This window comes from Panthera uncia, assembly GCF_023721935.1.
Source record: "Panthera uncia isolate 11264 chromosome E2 unlocalized genomic scaffold, Puncia_PCG_1.0 HiC_scaffold_20, whole genome shotgun sequence".
NCBI classification, from domain to species: domain Eukaryota; kingdom Metazoa; phylum Chordata; class Mammalia; order Carnivora; family Felidae; genus Panthera; species Panthera uncia.
This window is the reverse complement of record NW_026057589.1, coordinates 16,473,815-16,492,776: the sequence shown is the minus strand read 5'-3', so window position 1 is coordinate 16,492,776 and position 18,962 is coordinate 16,473,815. Positions and strand designations below refer to the sequence as shown.

Genomic DNA, 18,962 nt, shown 5'->3' with positions numbered 1-18,962 from the left:
CATAAATAATGGATAAACATTAAAAAAAAAAAGACTCAAGCAAGACAAAGTGACTTCAATGAAAACAAGGTTGTGTGGTTTGGGTGTTCTGGGTTTTTTTGTTCGTTTGTTTGTTTTTTTGACAGTTGATTGATTACGCAAAGCTAAATGATTTTAGCTTGTAACACTATTTTAGCCTATTATTAGGATCTTAACAGGTAATATTAGGACCTACGGTAACATTTTGCAGATTTACTATCTCAACTAAATAATTACAGAAAACTTAGGGAAAAACTTATGAGAAACAAATTTTTAAAAAGTATTTGAAATACATATTTAAACACATAGATGTTTAATGTCTTTCCTATAGAATGCGTATTGTGCCACTGAAAGTAAAAAAACAGAACGGAAGGCGATTTCTGAAATATGAACAGCAGTATTAACTATGGATTAGTAACACTGTGTTCATGGATGGAAATTTATAATGTCTTAGATTTGCTTTAAAGTAATCTCGCAAGAAAGGGGCTTCAGATTGAGTAAAACTGACCATATGTTGATAATTGTAAGAGCTAAATAAAGGCTATGGTAAAGCCCATTATACCTTTTTTCTCTCTCGTGTGTATTTGAAAGTCTCCATAGTAATGAATTTTAAGAAATAAAGAGAGATTAATGGAGGACCAGGAAAATGGGCAATTTTCATATGTACGCTTTTCCACATTTTTTCAAATGTTCTCCAATGGGTGTGGACCACTTTTGCTGTCACAAAACTTGTGTATACATGATGGTAAAATAAATAGGTCTGACATCTGCCTGAGAGATCATAAAGGCGGTTGAGCCTTTTATTAAAACGAAACAGAACTAGACCAATGTGATCACTCAGAAACCATCCCAAGAAGACAAAAACAAACTGAAAAGCAGGACGGGAAGCCCCAGCTGGCAGCCTGCCCCGGCAGGTACTGGCAAACCCACTCTTATTCCAGTGGTGCAGTTGAGTGCAGTAGCAAATAAAACAAAACGAACCTCATCCACAGCTCCACTAAGCCTGGGACTCTCCCACAGGATGAGAAAGAGGGAAGAAAGGTCTGCTTGGGCCAAGACACCTGAGGGTCAAACAGGGCAGGGAAGCCTGGGATTGAAATCTATTTTGGTGTCAGGGTCTTTAAAGGTCATAGCGAATTCTCATGGAAAATCAATGGGAAGGCCTCCCTCTAATAGGGTGGCAAGTTCTGCTTGTAGGTGTCACATCAGAGCTGAGCCTGAGAAAGTTTCTGAAAAATTAACAGAGTCACATGCCAGAGCTGCGCTTCTACAATGCAGAAAACCCAAGAAGGAGCCTAGAACACCGCCATCTAAGACAAGGAATGAGCTAGGAATTGGTCATAGTGATAGTGAGAGAGCTGGGAGACGGCCAGTCCTTCCTGACTCCCGGTGCAGTGCTCTGTCCACTTTCCCAGACTGCTCAGCCCCAGTGAGCTCCCCCACGCATCTTCACCAATAAAGGAAAACCTAGGATGTCTCTTCTGCCCCTACCAGGAAGTGGTTTCTCTTCCCCCTGGGTACGATGGGCACAGGTGACATGAATCAGCCACTGAAAAGAGAATTTCAGTGACTAACGAACAGAAACCTTGCACTTGATAATACATAGTTGATGGCCATTAAATAAATATTTCAGATTTTAATAGCAATTGCCCAGTGTTTCAGAAAGAAATGAGAAAAAGTCACATGTAACATTTCTGGAGGGTAATTTGGCTGTATTCACCAGCAGTATTAAAGATATTCATATACTTTGATCCAGAAACTCCCCTTGCAAGAACGGATCCTAAGGAAGCAAGAGATCCAAAAGGAGGTGTGTGCAGGATCTTACCATAGTGCTTACAATAGCAACAAAAAAAATGAGAGTCAACCTAGCATCTGACAATTCAAGCTTGGTTAAATAACTTTACTTATATGCAATGGATTACTGTAAAGCTCCTAAAATTCAAGCTATAGAAATACGTTTGGCCAGGCACCTAGGTGGTTCAGTCAGCTAAGAGTCTGACTCTTGGTTTCGGCTCAGGTCAGGATCTCATAGTTTGTGAGTTCAAGGCCCAGGTAGGACTCCATGCTGACAGCATGTGGAGCATACTTGGGATTCTCTCTCTCTCTCCCTCTCTCTCTCTCTCTTTCTGTCTTCTCTCTGCCCTTCCCCTGCTTACATGCATCTCTCTCTCTCTCTCTCTGAAAATAAAAAAAAAAAAAACTCAAAAAAAAATCTGTTTAATGACATAAAAAAATTCCCATGTTCTTAGAATGAAGAAAAACAGGGGCGCCCGGGTGGCTCAGCAGGTTAAGCATCTGACCTTGGCTCAGTTCACGATCTCAACCGCCTGTGAGTTCGAGCCCCGTGTTGGGCTCTATGCTGACAGCTCAGAGCCTGGAGCCCGCTTCAGATTCTGTGTCTCCCTCTCTCTCTGATCCTCCCCAACTCGCATTCTGTGTGTGTCTCTCTCTCAAAAATAAATAAACATTAAAAAAATTTTCTTTAAAGAATGAAGAAAAACAGATTATAAGAGAATATATGTAACATAACCACTTCCCAACCACTAAGGTGGCTACGATGAGAAAGGATGGCTGTAATTGAAGAACATGAAGAAGACTAACAAATGTTGGTGAGTTTGTGGAGAAACCGGAAACTCACGCTCTGCTGGTAGGAACGTAAAATGGTGCAGCAGCTATAGAAAAGGCTGACAGTTCCTCAAAAAGTTAAACGGAGAGTCACCACATGACCTCACGACTCCACTCCTAGACATACACCCAAGACAAATGACAGTATACATCCACACAAAACTCTGTACACGAATGTTCATAGAAGCATTATTCTTAATAGCCCCAAGGTATAAACTGCCCAAATGTTTATCAACTCATGAATGCAGAAAGCAAGTATTATATCAATACAATGGAATCCTATTTGGCAATTAAAAAAAAAAAAAAAAAGGAGAATGGAGGGCCGATGCGTGCGGAACATGGACGAATCTTAAAACCATTATGCTAAGTGAAAGAAGCCAGACACAAAAGGCCACAAATCCAGACACCATAAGCAGATTGGGGGTTGCCAGGGAGGTGCTGGGATGGAGAGGAACTGCACGGTGACGGCTGATGGGTTAGGGTTTGTTTTGAGGATGACGAAAATGTTCTGGAATTCAACAGTGGTAATGGTTGAACAACTCTGTGAATATACTAAAAACCAATGAACTGAACACTTTAAATGGTGAATTCTATTACATGTGAGTTAGATCTCAATTAAAAATGCGTAAAGAATACATGTCAACAGACTTTCTCTTTTCAAGAAACTATGAACACAGAATAAAAACGGGTACATCAAGCTGTCAACATGGAGTGTCCAGGATGGTGGAATTATGGTTAATTTGTGCTTTATTCTGTATGTTTCCCTAGAATCCCAAAACTTTTCCTGAAGACTTATGGAAATATTATGGAAAGACTCTGAGAAAGTCTTCCAGAGAGGTGGTATGGCCACATTCAGGACAGACGGGTTGACTGTCCAGGGGTCGGGTCTCAGAACTGCCTTTTCTGAGTAGCTACATAAAACACAGCAAGCACATGACAAGACGTGAGAGGAACAAATATGTGTCATGGGGAGAAGGGCACTTTGACCAACAGAAAACTTCAAACCCTGGCAGTATCTATCCAAGCCCTGTCATAAAGGGGCACATCACATGGGGCAGACAGCCACCCCGGCTTCCTCACTCTGAGCTCCCAGAGCCCCCCTGCAGGTACCCCACCTCTATGAGCTTTCTGCACTGGGCATCGTGGAAGGTGACAGTGGGCACAGCCACCTTTTACCACAGATGGGCTCTTCTCCAGACACAGATACACCCTTGAACATATAAACGCTTCTCGCTTTTAATCCTCAGAATGCAGCTCGGACCCTCCATTGCACTCCATCTCACAGATGAGGAAACGGAGGGTCAGAGAAACAAAGTTAACTTGCTCAGGGTCCTACGCTGTCAAGACAGGCTTTGAACCTGAGCTGGTCTGACACCACACCAATGGTGGTCTGTGAGAGACCTCTGTCAATGCTCTGAGCTGCTTTAGGGGAGGGGATGACAGCAGAAGAGGTGAGGCAATTATCCCTGCTGAACTCCAGGTGGGCAAATGATAACCACGACTCCAGCCCCAGCGAGCCCCAGTGAGCACCCAAGAACCGCCTGGGAAGATTCTAACAGCCCAAGTCCCAGCGCACATCCCAGAAACTGGAAGTCAGAATGGGAGCAGCAGCCAGGCGTCAGCGTTTTTTTTTTTTTTAACATTTATTTATTTTTGAGACAGAGAGAGACAGAGCATGAACAGGGGAGGGGCAGAGAGAGAGGGAGACACAGAATCTGAAACAGGCTTCAGGCTCTGAGCTGTCAGCACAGAGCCGGACGCGGGGCTCGAACTCACGGACCGCGAGATCGTGACCTGAGCCGAAGTCGGACGCTCAACCGACCAAGCCACCCAGGCGTCCCCGTCAGCGTTTTTTAACGGTGCCCAGCTGACTCCACGCACAGCCGAGCTGAGACCCACGGGTGATGGTCCCTTGGGGGCTTGGAGATCTGATGTGGCAAACTGAAACACCTCTGTCCTTTCAGGCGGAGACATCGTGCCCAGATCCGTTTCCCAAAGCCACATCGTTTGTCAACCTTCCCATTACTTGTGCTTCTCAGACAACCACGAACCTTTTCTTCTTTCTGTTTTTGGTTATCAATTACTGCATAATGTCAGCTAAAACATCTTTTTGATTACGAGTCGGTGTCTGAACTGTAACAGAAGTAGAAGCTTTTGAAAGGCAAAATAAGAACTTTTGCCGCTAATTGAGAGGATCTGTTTCAATTTTTCTGAATGACAAGGTGTTGGGTAGATTTTTACAAAATGAAGAAAACAAAGGACTCACAATATCAAAAACACAGTGTGGTGACAGGTAGTTCCACTAAAAATATCATCTTCCTTGGGGATTTTCAGCAGGCTGCCGCGGCATAGCACCGTTGATTTATTTCAGATGTATATTCGAGTTTGGGGGCTGACAAGAGTTAGCTTCTCAACAGTTTACTGGGGAAAAGATACGGTTCCCACATTATTAAAACGTGAGCGCCGTGGGGTTGAAGCACAAGTCCCCCATATGTCAATTCTATAAAAGCAGAATTCGGACGTGACAATGGGGGTGCCTAGGCAGTACCCGGAGAAAACCCAAGCTGGGTTCAGAAGCCAAGATGGGACGTAACATTCTCGACCACAGGCAGTGAAACGTTTTTCCTGAGTCTTACAGAAACCAGAGGTCTCTGAGAGTAATCACGGGCTTGCTGCGTAGATGACTAGGAGGGTGGTCTCAGCACAGGTCAAAGAACAGGCCTGGCAGGGCCCAGAAAGTGCTGGTCCCTGTGCACACCCCGTGATGCCAGGCCGCCAGGGCCACGTGGTCTGCCCTGCACCAGGGGAGCCCATGGTTTCCCAGAAAGGAACTTTTATGGTATGGTTTTGTTTAGTCTCGTTTTTTTTGTTTTTGTTTTTGTTTTTTGCCTGCAGGAGCTACTGTATATATGATTACTTTAAAATTTGCTTCCCAAGATCTGTAAATATATAACCTCAATACCACCCATGGAAGTATCAGTTCAAGAACTGGGAATGGCTGAGAATCGGCACATTGAAAACAGAGTTCGGGTCACCAAAGAGAACTGTGGTTTTCCATTTTTATCCTTCCTTTCTCCCTCCCAGCCACCCAACCCACCCTATCCATCAACTTCTGTGAGCTTATTATAAGGCAGTATATGTATGTAATCATCACAAAGGGTGATGATAGTGATAGCAACGACACAGCTAAAATTTATTAAGTGTTTATCAGGCATCAGGTACTAGGTTTTACAGACATTATGCTGTTTAATCCTCTCAGCCACCCACGATGGGAATGCCATCATCTCCTACTTGTACTGATGAAGAAACTGAGGATCGGAGAGATTAAGGAACGTGCTGTGGTCTCCACGCTAGTCAGGTGTGGGACAGAAATCCAGAGACGAAGGTTAGCCAAGGTTGCTGCCTCTGTGGGGATGAGCCTCACAAAGAAAAATCAATGGAGAAAAAAGCATCCCCAAAGGATTCAAGTGTGATGATGGCGTGTGTTGTTGATACTCTGAGAAGTGACTTATCAATTCAACCATGCTGTGGAGGTGAGAGTAGGGAACATGGAGATTCTACACAGGACGCGACAAAGTCATCCGGTGAGCAGGTGGTGGACAGGTAGGAGAGGAGGGGCTCAAGTCAGGAGCACAGGCCCAGAATCAGGAGGCAGAACCTCTCAGCATCTCCCTACGCAGAGTACAGAGACACGGGATTGGGAAGACACAACGGTAAATGAAGGTGGAGGAGGGGCCAGACCCCAGAGGCCTTGGGAGGCCACACCAGGAAGTAAGTGCAGCCTTGGCAGTTCAGGTGGCAAGACATCACCGAAAGGTCCCTCCGCAGGACAGTGTCAGGGCTGGGTTTGTGTTTGAGAGTGATCACGGTGGCAGTTCAGGTGCATAAATAGCAAAATGACCCCTTGGTCTACTTCTGTCTACCTGATCAGCATCATGATGAAGGCAAGTGGGAAGTAAGGGGAAATGAACACTGACATTTGGAATAAATGTACAAAGACAAGTGCAAACGAGAGTAAATAGTTGCCATTTCTGCTTACCCTGACTCTGCAGACAAGACCCCTTCTATGTCTGGTGGAAAACAGCCCAAGTTCCTTAACTGAAGGGAGGAGCTTCTCTTCCACTGGGCTTAACCTCCTTTTACATATTTCAGCAAAATGACTTCCTCTTGGTGATAGCAAATTGGCTGGAAGGAGCGTCTCCTTCAACCTTGAAGTGACCTTAATAATTGTCCCAGTAGGCAGAGGTTGTCATCCATCCTATTAATGGGACAAATTGCCTTTGGAGGCAATGCGTCCTGCATGATGCATTTCCCAAATGAGACAGATCTTCCTGATTCTCCAAACTACTGTCTAAGCCGAGCTCAGAGGCAGCACAGATTGTGGACCAACTTGTAGCCTCACTCCCTACTGGCGAGCATGACCTTGGTCAAGGTCCTTAATCTCGTTAAGCCTTGATATCTTGATCTATGAAATGTGGCTGCTCATTGAATTAGGCTGAACCCTAAGACACCGCCGTTCTTCCACCATTTGTGACCTACCCTGAGTCCTAGTGAGGATCAAATGAGACGACACAGAAGTACTTAACAGTGCTTGACACATAATAAATAGGTGACAGATATGAGCAATTAGTATCATCATCATCATTACACGGTTCCAAGCCTCAGTTAGGACTTCAGTGTCTTAGTATTTAAACAACACTTAGTTGTCTTAGGTGACCTGCTTTCCCATATGGCAGTATTTCCAAACCTCCGCACAGCACGCTGTTCTATTCAAATTCTTACCTTTTCTCCAAGCCTCTAAGTATCAGAGTACTTTCTGCAGGGCTGAAATTAACCAAGCACACAAATGCTGGCTATATATACTTATTTATCTTGATCGGGCTAACATAATCCATTTTCTAAGAAAAACGGCATGTATTTCTCACAGTAAGACAAGATGCTATCAAAAGAAGTCCCATTTCAAGAGACAGTGGGTTCTGGCCCAAGAATTAGCAAGCCACAACTCCCAGACCAAATCCCAACCTCAACCCACTTCCTGTTTTTATGAATAAAGTTTTATTGGAACACAGAAAAACACCCAGTCATTTCTAACTTCTCAGTGGCTACTTTTGAATTACAAAGGTCTCACTCAACAATCAAGATGCACTCAACACTAGTTGCAACAGGGACCATCTGGCTGACAAAGGCAAAAATATTAGAATATTTTTATGTATCTGCCTGATTCTCTATGGAAAAGCTTTGCTGACTTTTACTCTAGTCCAGTGACTTAAGCGTTCATTGTTGAAAACCAGCAATAAAATTATTATTATTTACTAGAGCTAAAGACATAACATGAGCTATGTATACATTGGTGGGATGGTGAGTGTAGGAGAAGGCAACCACAGAGTAATTGTACCTGTCCTCCAAAGCTGGTTTTTTATTCTTCCTGGAAGGGAAGTTTTTTTGTGTGTGTCTTCAATTAACATATATCACTTTGATGTCATGAAACATGATAGTGATGGCTGAACTGAGAAATCTGTTGGGAAATCAAAACTGTTTATTTTGCAAACATCGTTGTGGTTAATTCGAACACAGTTTCATGTATTCCTTAGCTGTGATGGCTTTTAATGACGGTCAAAGCCTCACTGAATTTTTTTTTTCTGACAAATTTAATTGCAATGTGGCCCCTAATTAACTTAATAAATATTCTCCTCCACTAAGGATTTGTTTTTGAAGAGAGTCATCATGGAAAGCTATCAAAAAAAAAAAAAAATCCTCAAGCTTCACAAATATTCTAAGAGAGAAATAAGGCTGGGTAGAAGTGAGGCAGCAAATGGTGTAATGCTAGTGCCTAGCCCAGTTCCTGGACCATTGTAAACACCGAATAAATAATGATGTGAAGGGAAAAAGTTAAAACACACACACACACACACACACACACACACACACACACACACACACACATACAGAAAAGGAGGGGAGCAGAAGGCAGATGGGTACTTTGGTACCAAAGAAGACACAGGCTGATTATTTTCAGTAGGTCCCACTATACCTTCCCAATGTACCTGTACATTCAAAGCAGGATGCTCTTATGGCAACACTAGTCATCTGGAAAAGCTACCGAAAGCCAAGGGAAACAGATGTAGCAATAGCAAAGAAAACAGATCTAGCCATTTACTCTGAGATCCTCAGCGGAACGCTGCGATGACGACAATCATTTCTGTTTGGATCTTGTAATGCTTCCAGCTTGCAGGCAACATGAAGGTCATTTTCCCCCTTCTCTTGGTTGCCAGTAATCTCAAAGCTCATTCTGAGGTCCAGTTTTTAAGGATTTCGAAAGATTATTAAGATCCACTGCTTGGCTAGGGCCACATCTTACTAGTCTGCTTTTATCCCCTTTCTCTGTGTAAGTACATTTCTTATTTCTTTTTTTAATTGTTTTTAATGTTTATTTATTTTTGAGAGAGAGGGAGAGGCACAGCGTGAGTGGGGGAGGGGCAGAGAGAGAGAGAGAGGGAGACACAGAATCCAAAGCAGGCTCCAGGCTCCGAGCTGTCAGCACAGAGCCCAACACAGGGCTTGAACTCACGAACCGGGAGATCATGACCTGAGCCGAAGTTGGATGCTTAACCGACTGAGCCACCCAGGCGCCCCAGCAGATTTCTTCTTTCTCTTTTATCATACTGCATGTATTCTTACAAACCTCTCAGATCATTTTAAGATCAAGAGAAGCAACAAATACAAATTAATAATAGTCACAGACAGTGCACTGAGATGTGCCTTGTTGTTTCATGCATCATGGCTTTCCTCCTCAACAACCATGAAAAAGGTATGTAACAATCTACATAGATTTGGAAAGTAAGGCCCAGAGACGCCAAGAGTTTGCCCAAGACCACACAGCTAGTATATAGTAGAGCTGGGATTTAAATCTAAGTTCAGCTGAGCCACAAAATTCTATTCTTTCCACACCAGGGGTTAGCACACTATGGCCCCTATGCAAATCTGGCCCATCGCCTGTTCCTCTAAATAAAGTTTTATTGGAACACAGTCATGCTCACCCACTGAAATATTGTCCATGGCTGCTTTCACACTACAGAGGCAGAGCTGGGTAATTGCAACAGAGATCTTACAGCCTGAAAAGTCTAAAATGCTTACTCTCTGGCCGTTTACGTAAGAGATTGCTGACCCCTGCACTACACTATACTACTTGGAGTTAGTGTTTTCATTTAAATTTTTTTTAATGTTTGAGAGAGAGAGAGAGGGAGTGAGCATGAGCAGGGGAGAGGCAGAGACAGAGAGAGGGCGACACAGAACCTGAAGCAGGCTCCAGGCTCTGAGCTGTCAGCACAAAACTCAAAGCAGGGCTCAAACCCACAAACTGTGAGATCATGACCTGAGTTGAAGTCGGACGCTCAACTGACTGAGCCACCCAGGTGCCCTGTTTGATAAGAAATGACAGTATATAAAATGCTTTTGAAATTTTTGAAGAATTATATAAAAAGATGCTTAGAGAATTAAATTTGAGAAGGCAAAGAATTTCCTTACGAGGGACTCATTCTTCCCTGATATCCCGAGATATAGTAAATGCTTCAAAATATAAATTTTCAACATCCTAAGATGGAAAATGTATGGGATGGGAAAAAATTAACTTGTAGCCTTTTTAAATTTTTTCCTTAAAAAAGTCATAATTAAGATCTAGATTTAGAGAGTTCATTATAGCAAAATCTGCCTCTCCTTTTTTCTTTTCTTTTAGATTTCGTACTGGGAAGAAAAGCAATACAATCCTCGGTTGGGCAAACCAGAAATGGATTTCTCATGTTGAGCAAAGACTAAAAAGAGTAATGCAGATATGTCGGCTAAAACATTATTCTTAAAACTGAGCTGAGGGGAAAAAGAAAGATTAAGCTGTAATTTACACATCGGTCCTCGGGGTAATTTATCCCTCAAAATGTAGAATTTATTTATAATTTATGGCCCACCCATTTCCATAGAAAGATTTGAGATGGCAAAATTTGGAATAAGAATCCAAGAATATTATATCTGGGATTAGTAGATTCAAATTCTGAAAGCAATTTAGTAAAAAGTAAAAATAAGTAACTTTGTTCAAGACCGTCCCCCTCAAATGTTTAAAAAATAAAGAACAGAAAACTGTTCTCTTAGCACTTTTTTTTTTTTTAAACGTCACTATTCTGTATTATTTTCTAAATGAAACAAAGTCTACTTGCCTTAAACTATACTGGAGACAGAAAGCTGAGAAGGAAGAGTAGAAATCCATGATCGAAAATATAGTTCTAGAAACCTTCAGAATTGTATATATTATTTTAATATGAACTATCGATTTCAATTAATTTCCAGAACAAATCAAAACCCTTGGTCAATAGCGTAAGAGCTGATTGGTACCTGGGATCCCAGCCAAGAATTTCCTAGATTAGGTGCCATTACTAACTCTTAAAATTTCAGGATTGGAATCGAGGTGTCCATTATTTCAGGAGTATCTGGAACTCAAACGTTATAATATCTGGTGAAAAACAAAAAACAAAAAAAACCTACGGAGCTCCAAGGTCCAACAGCTGGTGAAAATACGCACTTTTCAGTAAGCCAAGCAGCTAAAAACTAGGAATGAAAATGCGTCACAGCACCACAAACAACCGACTATCGTGGCAGAGCTCATTCCAGAAAATGCCAATATTGGGTCTGAATGATTAGTAAAGGTCCCAGCTCTTCGTACTCGGACGGATGTCTCTGCCTGCCAGGCAGCATGGAGCCTGGCTGCTTTCCAGGATTGCAGCTTAAACAAAATTTCCTTCAAAATTCAGTTTGGTTGGGACTTACCACAGGCTTTGGCTTGGAACTTTCCAGTAATGCCCAACATAATTCGACCTGAGACACACCGGCCGACCACCACGACCACTAACTCTAGGGAGAACTGTCTGGAAGCAGAAGGAGGATTCTGGGCCTGACCACCCAGAAGAGTGAGTAAAGAATAACAGAAGGAATGAATGCAAATGGAGGTGAGCAGAGGAACGGAGCGGTCAGGGCGTGCTGAGCCCAGGAAAGCTGGCGTTGGCAAGTAGCCATGTCTGTCCTCTCCATGGTAGACTATGCTGTCCCTATGCAGCACTCTTGCCCCAGAATTAAAGAGGCACCGGACCAAGCTGCTAGAGTTACCTACACTTCACAAGAAACTCGGGAGACAGAAGAACAAAAGAACATGATAAATGGCACCACAGGGATGTAGTCACTGACATAAAGAACACAGAAAACTCTAGAGGACAACCCTGTCCCTTAACCAAGTAAGTTGCATTAATTAAAAGAAGTTTTTTTTGAGGGGAAACCTATAAAGTGCATTCACTTAGTTTGAACAAACAACTGATCTAAACAAACCGAAAGAGAGAGAATAGGGTCGCCTGGGTGGCTCATTCGGTTGAGTGTTCGACTTCAGTTCAGGTCATGATCTCTCGGTTCACCCACCAGCCCTGTGTTGGGCTCTGTGCTGACAGCTCAGAGCCTGGAGCCCCCTCTGCATTCTGTGCCTCCCTCTCTTTCTGCCCCACCCCGGCTCATGCTCTATCTCTTTCTCTCAAAAACAAGTAAGACATTTTAAAAACATTTTTTTTAAAAAAAAGAAAGAGAGAAAATAAAAATGTTTCTTGGTTTTAATGTTTTTAAGCTGCTAGCTTTTGGAGCAACTTCTTACTCAGATACATCCCAGTACAGGAATCCGTACTAAAAGGTGGGACTGAGTGAGGCATGAGACATAGCAAGAAGGAGAGTTGTGGATTCAGACACACTTGGGCTCACACTGCAGATCCACCACTGGCTGCAGCTGGAAACCTGATCTAACCTCTCTGTGAAAGGCTGGAGACTTTCCATTCGTAAACTACAGACAAAGGTGACTAATGCCTAGGGTTGTAGTAAAGAAAGAATACACGTGTAGGTGCTTAGCACCTTGCCTTGCGCAGAATAATCAAGAAGCCGACTAGCAGCTATGATTGTATATAATCATCAGCAGCGCTCATTCTAAGAGTGCCTCCCACCACCATCTCCACCCCTCACCCACCCCTCACCCCTGCAAAGAAGCAGATCTCTGCAGAGATCCCGGAGGAGGCTGAATCCACATCTCCTGGTCAAAGGCAGAGGGACGACGGACCGCATCTTTCACCAGCGTTTCGGCTGAGCATCTGTTTCTAGCTTTCTCTGCGTTGGGTTGCACAATACACTACCTCTCCCGGGGTGGGGAAACTCGCGTGAGCTGGAGCAGGATCCGGGGGGAATTCGCACGGGAGCAAGGAGCCTGACCGTGCTGCTGGTGTGCCCAAGCGCCTGAAAACGTTACGGTAGATGGGGGTGTCCAACGGAATTGTGACGGGAGGGTTTTTTTCTCTCCTCGGTCCAACGGCGCCAAGAGGAGGCTGGTTCTGAACCGGCAGCCTTTCTTTCACTTGTCATTATGTTTTACACACAAGGAGATTTTAATGTCTGAAGATGGGCGGTGATGAGAAGGAGGAGGCTACACGTGTTTTTTGGCAGCCTAGTCACCAGTACTTAAATTCACTTCTGACAGCGCTCAGAATCTAAAGCCCTGTAAGTACCAAGCTGTCATCTGCCTTTCCAGGAGAGACTTCGCCCTGGCGGTGTTTCAAAAGTAAAATCACTCACTTTTTTATGCATATTTTCGCCACCACAATATTGCTCTAAGCCGTGTGAAAGACTGCATCTCGAGAGACGTATTAAAAGAGGTTTGCGGTACCGGGTTTTGCTAAAAAGGAAAATCGCCTTCGTTTCTGAACCCAGAAGGACAAAAATTCAGCCATTTGCCAAAATCTGGGATTAGCACAAAAGAGGTGCATCTGAGGGCGGGGGGACTACAAAAGGCAGCTGAACGTGAGGATGTCTGAACTACTTTAACTGACGGTCCTGTTAGGACTTGGACGGCGGTCCCATTATGTAACAGCTGGCGTGCCTCAGCACCGCTCGCATCCAACGAGGAAGCCGAGGGAGGCAGCCTGTGCGAGCTCTGCCAGAGCCTCTCCGTGTCAGGGACAGCGTGACAGTCAGAAGCGGACGGAAGTCCCACGGCTGCACCTGACCTGCCAAGTGACCCTGCGAGAGCCACTCCCCGCCTCTGATCTCAGTTTCCACCGCAAGTCAAGCAGAAGACAGGACCTCGCGGTGGGTGAGGGGAGGCCCGGAGTGACCTCCGCAGGGGCCCTCCGCCCCTCCTGCTTCCCAGCCGCGGGCCCCCCTTAACCAGCCTTTCCCGTCCAGTCGTGCTCCCCTCATCCGTGTAACAGACTAGGAGCCAGCGGTCAGGGAGAAAATGCGCAGGAAGGGTTCTTGGCACGTGGCCCACAACGCACGCTGGACAAATGAGTGACTACTGCTCGCTGTTGCTGCTGTGACTACTGCTATCCTTGCAAACAACCACAGAAGTAACAGGTTGAGGAGTTAGCCATTCAGCAACGAAACTGCTTGCTGGCACCTGAGGTTTACAGCTCATCTGAGGTGAAGTGGGCTTCTTGCAGCCCCCGCTGCCTTCCCAGAGCCCAGAAGAGGGGCCGGGGCCCTGGAGGCACTCACTCAATGTGTGTTAAGTGAACAAGCAAGTGGAGACATGAGTGGAGGAGGTAGACACGAGCAATCGTCTTAAAAGGGACTGGGGCACACCGGACCTGACGTCCTCCGGAAAACACCAGCGAGGGCCAGCAGCCAGCAACTGCCAAACAGGGCACAGAACAGGCACGGCAGACTCAACTGGCAGACTCAGCCAGGTCCGCGGGCTCGGTGGGGACGTTACCCAGCCGTTCTGTGACTGCGGGGCCTGCATTTACGGGGATGGAGCCACTCCGCCACCGACTCCGACTCTGTGTGTCAACCTCAAGGACTCAGGCCACTTGCCAGCTCCCGAAAGGGCTTGGGAGAACAGACTTCCTGGCAGTGTGAAAGAGCAGAGGGAGAAACTGAGGCAGACTCAACAGGGGCTGGCCACGGGCCAGCCCTTTGGAATATCTGCTTTTAAATGCCTCCGCCTACATCCGTCATCTGCTTGGAGAACTAGAAAACCACTGACTGCTTCCCACCAGAGCCTAACCCAGAGACAACAGGTCATTTGTCAGCCTTCTCCAAATTTGGCCATTCTGGGGCCACTTCTGGAACTATCTTATCCTTGGCACTATGTAAACTGTCATTAACTTAATCCTCGGGTCCAAATCCATGCACTAAAAAAAAATAAATAAATAAATGCAGTTATTTTTTTTAATGAAATTTAAACCACTGTGTCAAACGACGAACCACTACTGGTGGCCCTTCATGTGAGGGAACCATAAAAATAAACCCTTGGGGACAAAATAGCGTAATTAAAACTGAGCTAGCCTCCATTGCTTTCCCCGGCTCCAGGTCTGAGGGCCGCTGTCTCTCTGATAGAAAGGGAGGCTGGCATGTGGCAGCATGAATGCTCGCCAGCCCTGAGCCAAGGCTTCCTCCTTCGGGCATGTTGAAAGACTATAAACAAGAAGGAGAGGAAGGAGCAAGCTTCTCACGACATGAGTCCGTGTGTCGGAGCCACGTTCATGCGCCACGTAAGCTCACTGCGCACGTGGATATGGTGGAACCTTCTCACGCTCTCGATTCTCGGCCCCCTTGCGGTACTGGGTAACTGAGGCTACTCATTCCCGGATGCAATTAAAACACACTTTTCCTCAATTCTGAGACGCACTGCCAAAATGTCTGTAATCGGGATGCATCCTACAATCGGCTGGCTTTTATTAGCCACTTTAACTAGCGCTTCAACAGTGTCTTTCCATTTTTATTGGGGGGAGCTGTTATTAAACTGAAGGCACATCTCATAATGAGGGTGACTCAAGAAGTCAAGAAAATATGGGACACCCTAACGGGGCCAATATAAATGAGCCTGCCATCTGGATGCCAAGACAACACAACAGCCTTGTGCTTGCGTTCTCCCAATTGTGTTCATCTGATAAAGACATTACAATAGCAAGATATTATGATCTATAACCCTCCACTGAAACACTCACACATTCTTGGCCTTGAACGCTTGAGCAAAATGCTGCACGCTACGGAGCAGAGCGAGGTCCAGGGTCATTGCTTCTACCTTGGCTTTGTGCTGGAATGAGAGAAAATAAAAAGAAATGATAAATAACAGCAAGTTTAGTTCATGGTATCAAGTTACAGTAAATGTGTTATGGAACATGTCGGAATTCCCCTGTTTAATATTAGACGCCCAGAGAGAATATAAATCATCGGAATGAATGGAAGAACAGGGCTTTTACTGCCAAGTTTGGGAGGATGTGAGGCTGGGAATCCGCTAAAACCACAGGCTGGGGATTGTGCTGTTTCACTCAGCGCACAGAAGACGCTCCAAAGGGTCTTCAGGCTCACACATCTCCTCTCCATCTGTGTCCTAAAAAAAAAAAAAACTATGAAAATAGGGGAACGCCAGGACAAAGCCTGGCTCGTGCAAGAATTCAGTAGATGACATTTTAATCTCAAAAGCTGCCATTGGGGCTCTGGAATGATTCCATCGAGCCTGCATCAGAAACTAAAGACGATTCATTTCTAGAAAATACAAAAGCAGGCAAAACTCATTTATTCCAGTGGACCCTGAGTGACCCAGGTCCCGAAGAGCCCTCTGGTTTAGCAACCCAGAAAACTACAGCTGGGTGGGCGCACGCAGATAGTAAGTGGCTGCTGTCTCTCCAGGGCGGACTCTGCACGGGGCGTTTACTTGCATCATCTCGTTTCTTCCCTGGAACAACCGAGTGGGTTACACTCTCCCTGTTTTACATGTGGCCCCTTGTAAGAGATCACAGAGCTCACAAAGGTGGGAGGCGAGGGTTCACCACAGTCTGACGCCGAAGCCCTCGTTCCCTCTTTGCCGGAGACTAGAAGGCCTGGAGCCTCAGGATTTGAAGCAATCGTGCTCCACTGGACAGCATCCTAACACATTTCTGGAAAGCTCAGGGTTGCCTCTCAGCCTTCCCCAGTGTTTATGGGGCACTCCCTACTTGTGAGTCTGGCTGGGCTGCAGCGTAAGAGATTAAATATAATCACCTCTTTTTTCATAGTTTATTTATTTTTGAGAGAGAGAGAGACGGGGGGGAAAGAGAGAGAATCCCAAGCAGGCTCCACACCGTCACATGGATCCTGACGTGGGGCTCGAACTTGCGAACCGTGAGATAATGACCTGAGTCACAACCAAGAGTCAGATGTTTAACTGGCTGTGCCACCCAGGCGCCCCTAAATACTATCACTTGTTAGACCTATCTCCTCCAAAGGATGCACAGCCAAGAATGTAGGGGCCACCTGCTCGTTCAGGTAAGGAAAGTCCCAGGAAACAAACGGTGAGCCTGGGAGTTCTGGTCTAGACTACGCTGCTAGCGACAGTGAGGCGAGTAGCGTAACAAGCTACTTCCGATGCTATGAATGGGGACTCGATGGCACAGTGGAGAACGTCCTCCACCTCAGCCGTCTTATCAGGGAGAGACACAATCTGTGCTGAGGTGCTTAGCGTATCTGTGCCCATTGATCTTGGCCGCCTAAGTCCTGGGCTGTAACCCAGCCTCGAACAATAAGCATCAGGCACGGGAAGCCGGGAGGCCAACTGAATTGGGGCCATTTAATATTCCTGAGGGTCAGTTTCCTCGTTTGTAAAAGGTGAACATTAACTACCTTCTCACCGACTTGTGAGAAGAAGTATAAAGCACCTAACATCCAGCTTGGAAGACAGAAGGGATTTAATCAACTTTATGAGAAGGAGAGAAGACGTCTGCCGTGCCAAATTCCTTCCCTGACGCGAGTCCGCAACAAACGGTGGTGCGGGTGCACTCCAGTGCAGCGTGGTGGATGAAATGACGCTCACGAAGACCGCCTGGGACCAGCTGGCTGTGACATCCTGGAGGATCCGGGTCATTTGTACTCACAGAGCCCAGTTTTAGGGAGAGGGGTGTACGGTGATTAAATGACGTCCCCAAACCCAAAAGCACATAGGCAGCAAAAGCAAGCTGGCCAACGTAGATGTACGTTCTTGGGACAACAGTGGCAGAGGCACAAACATGCCGATTTGGGAAGGAGGAGGACAAGCATTTGACCTGAGCCAGGAAGAGGGAAGGTGCCAACGCGTGGGTGTTGTTAAGAGTCTCCTAAGATCACTGGGGCGCCAGAGGGGCTCAGTCGGTTGGGTGTTCAACTTGATTCAGCTCAGGTCATGGTCTCACGTTTTGTGAGTTCGAGCCCCACATCCACCGCCCCCTCAAAAATAAATAAACATTACACAAAAAGTTTCCTAAGATTAGAGAATAGTGGGGCTGGGGGATCCACAGTGATTGAGGCCACACCCCTCGTTCTGTAGACAAGGAAAGCGCCAGTGGCACAAATGAGCGCCTATGAGTGAGGCTGTACCCTGTGGACAGCTTGGGCCTCCTGGCCAGGAGAAAAACCCAGCTCGCTTTCTGCCTGCACAGCTGGTGTGTCTGATGACTGAAGTCTCTTGGGAGAACCAAGCCTGTCAATGGCTAACTTTTATTCCCCATAGGTTCTTATGCTTCACAGATGCTGGACCACCCAATTTGACATTAACAGTTAGCAGATACAGTGGCCTTTCACCTCATCCAAACCCCTCTGGCTCCAGCCTCACTTCACTTAGAACTTTCACTCAGAATCTTAGACGACTCCGAATGTATCACAAGAGGAAAGTCAGATATTCATTTTGTTGGGGAAGGGGTGGTGAGGAAGGACACCGTTCCTCTCAGCCAAGCCCCTTAGGGACACCCCAAGGGATGTGCAGGTGACGTATCATAAAAATGCATATAAATATTTCCTTCATACAACAGGGGAAACATTCCCAGGTGGTGACCCCAAAGCAATATCCCAACAAAAATGATGGCTCAGCCGAGTGGGCCAGTATACCCTTCTGTGTGTGTAACTTACAACTGGTGAGTTATCTTTTGCCCCCCCCCCACCTCCACTCTAAAATAAAGTACAGAGCTGCCACTACCAATAAGAACAAAATCAGAACATACACACCCAAAGGGAACAAGGGGTCACAAGCCATCGAGTAGTTCAACAGACTAATCCACAGGCTGTGGGTTACTAGGCTCCTGGGGACAGTGATTCAAGTCCACACACTATTACTCAGGTAATTCTCCTGCCCCCGGCATCAGGTTTCCGGTTTCTGCCACTGACCCTGAGAAATGCAGACAAACTGCGGGCAATCCTGTAAGTTCAGGGAAGAGAAAACACATCTTGTAGAATTAGCGAGGGTGGATGTGTTTGTGTGGGGGGTGGGGGGTGGGGGGGTTGCTCTTCTGATTGTCCAACAAACC

The 18,962-nt window shown here is 45.7% G+C and overlaps 1 protein-coding gene across 1 annotated transcript in view; it reads right to left on the bottom strand.

Moving 5' to 3' along the window:
• The window catches only part of WWOX (WW domain containing oxidoreductase), a 982,315-nt gene that overhangs the window by 712,157 nt on the left and 251,196 nt on the right, over positions 1–18,962 (bottom strand). The window contains exon 6 of the mRNA XM_049622482.1: positions 15,657–15,745. Within this exon, the coding sequence (XP_049478439.1) occupies positions 15,657–15,745 (89 nt within the window). The remainder of the gene's footprint in view (positions 1–15,656; positions 15,746–18,962) is intronic.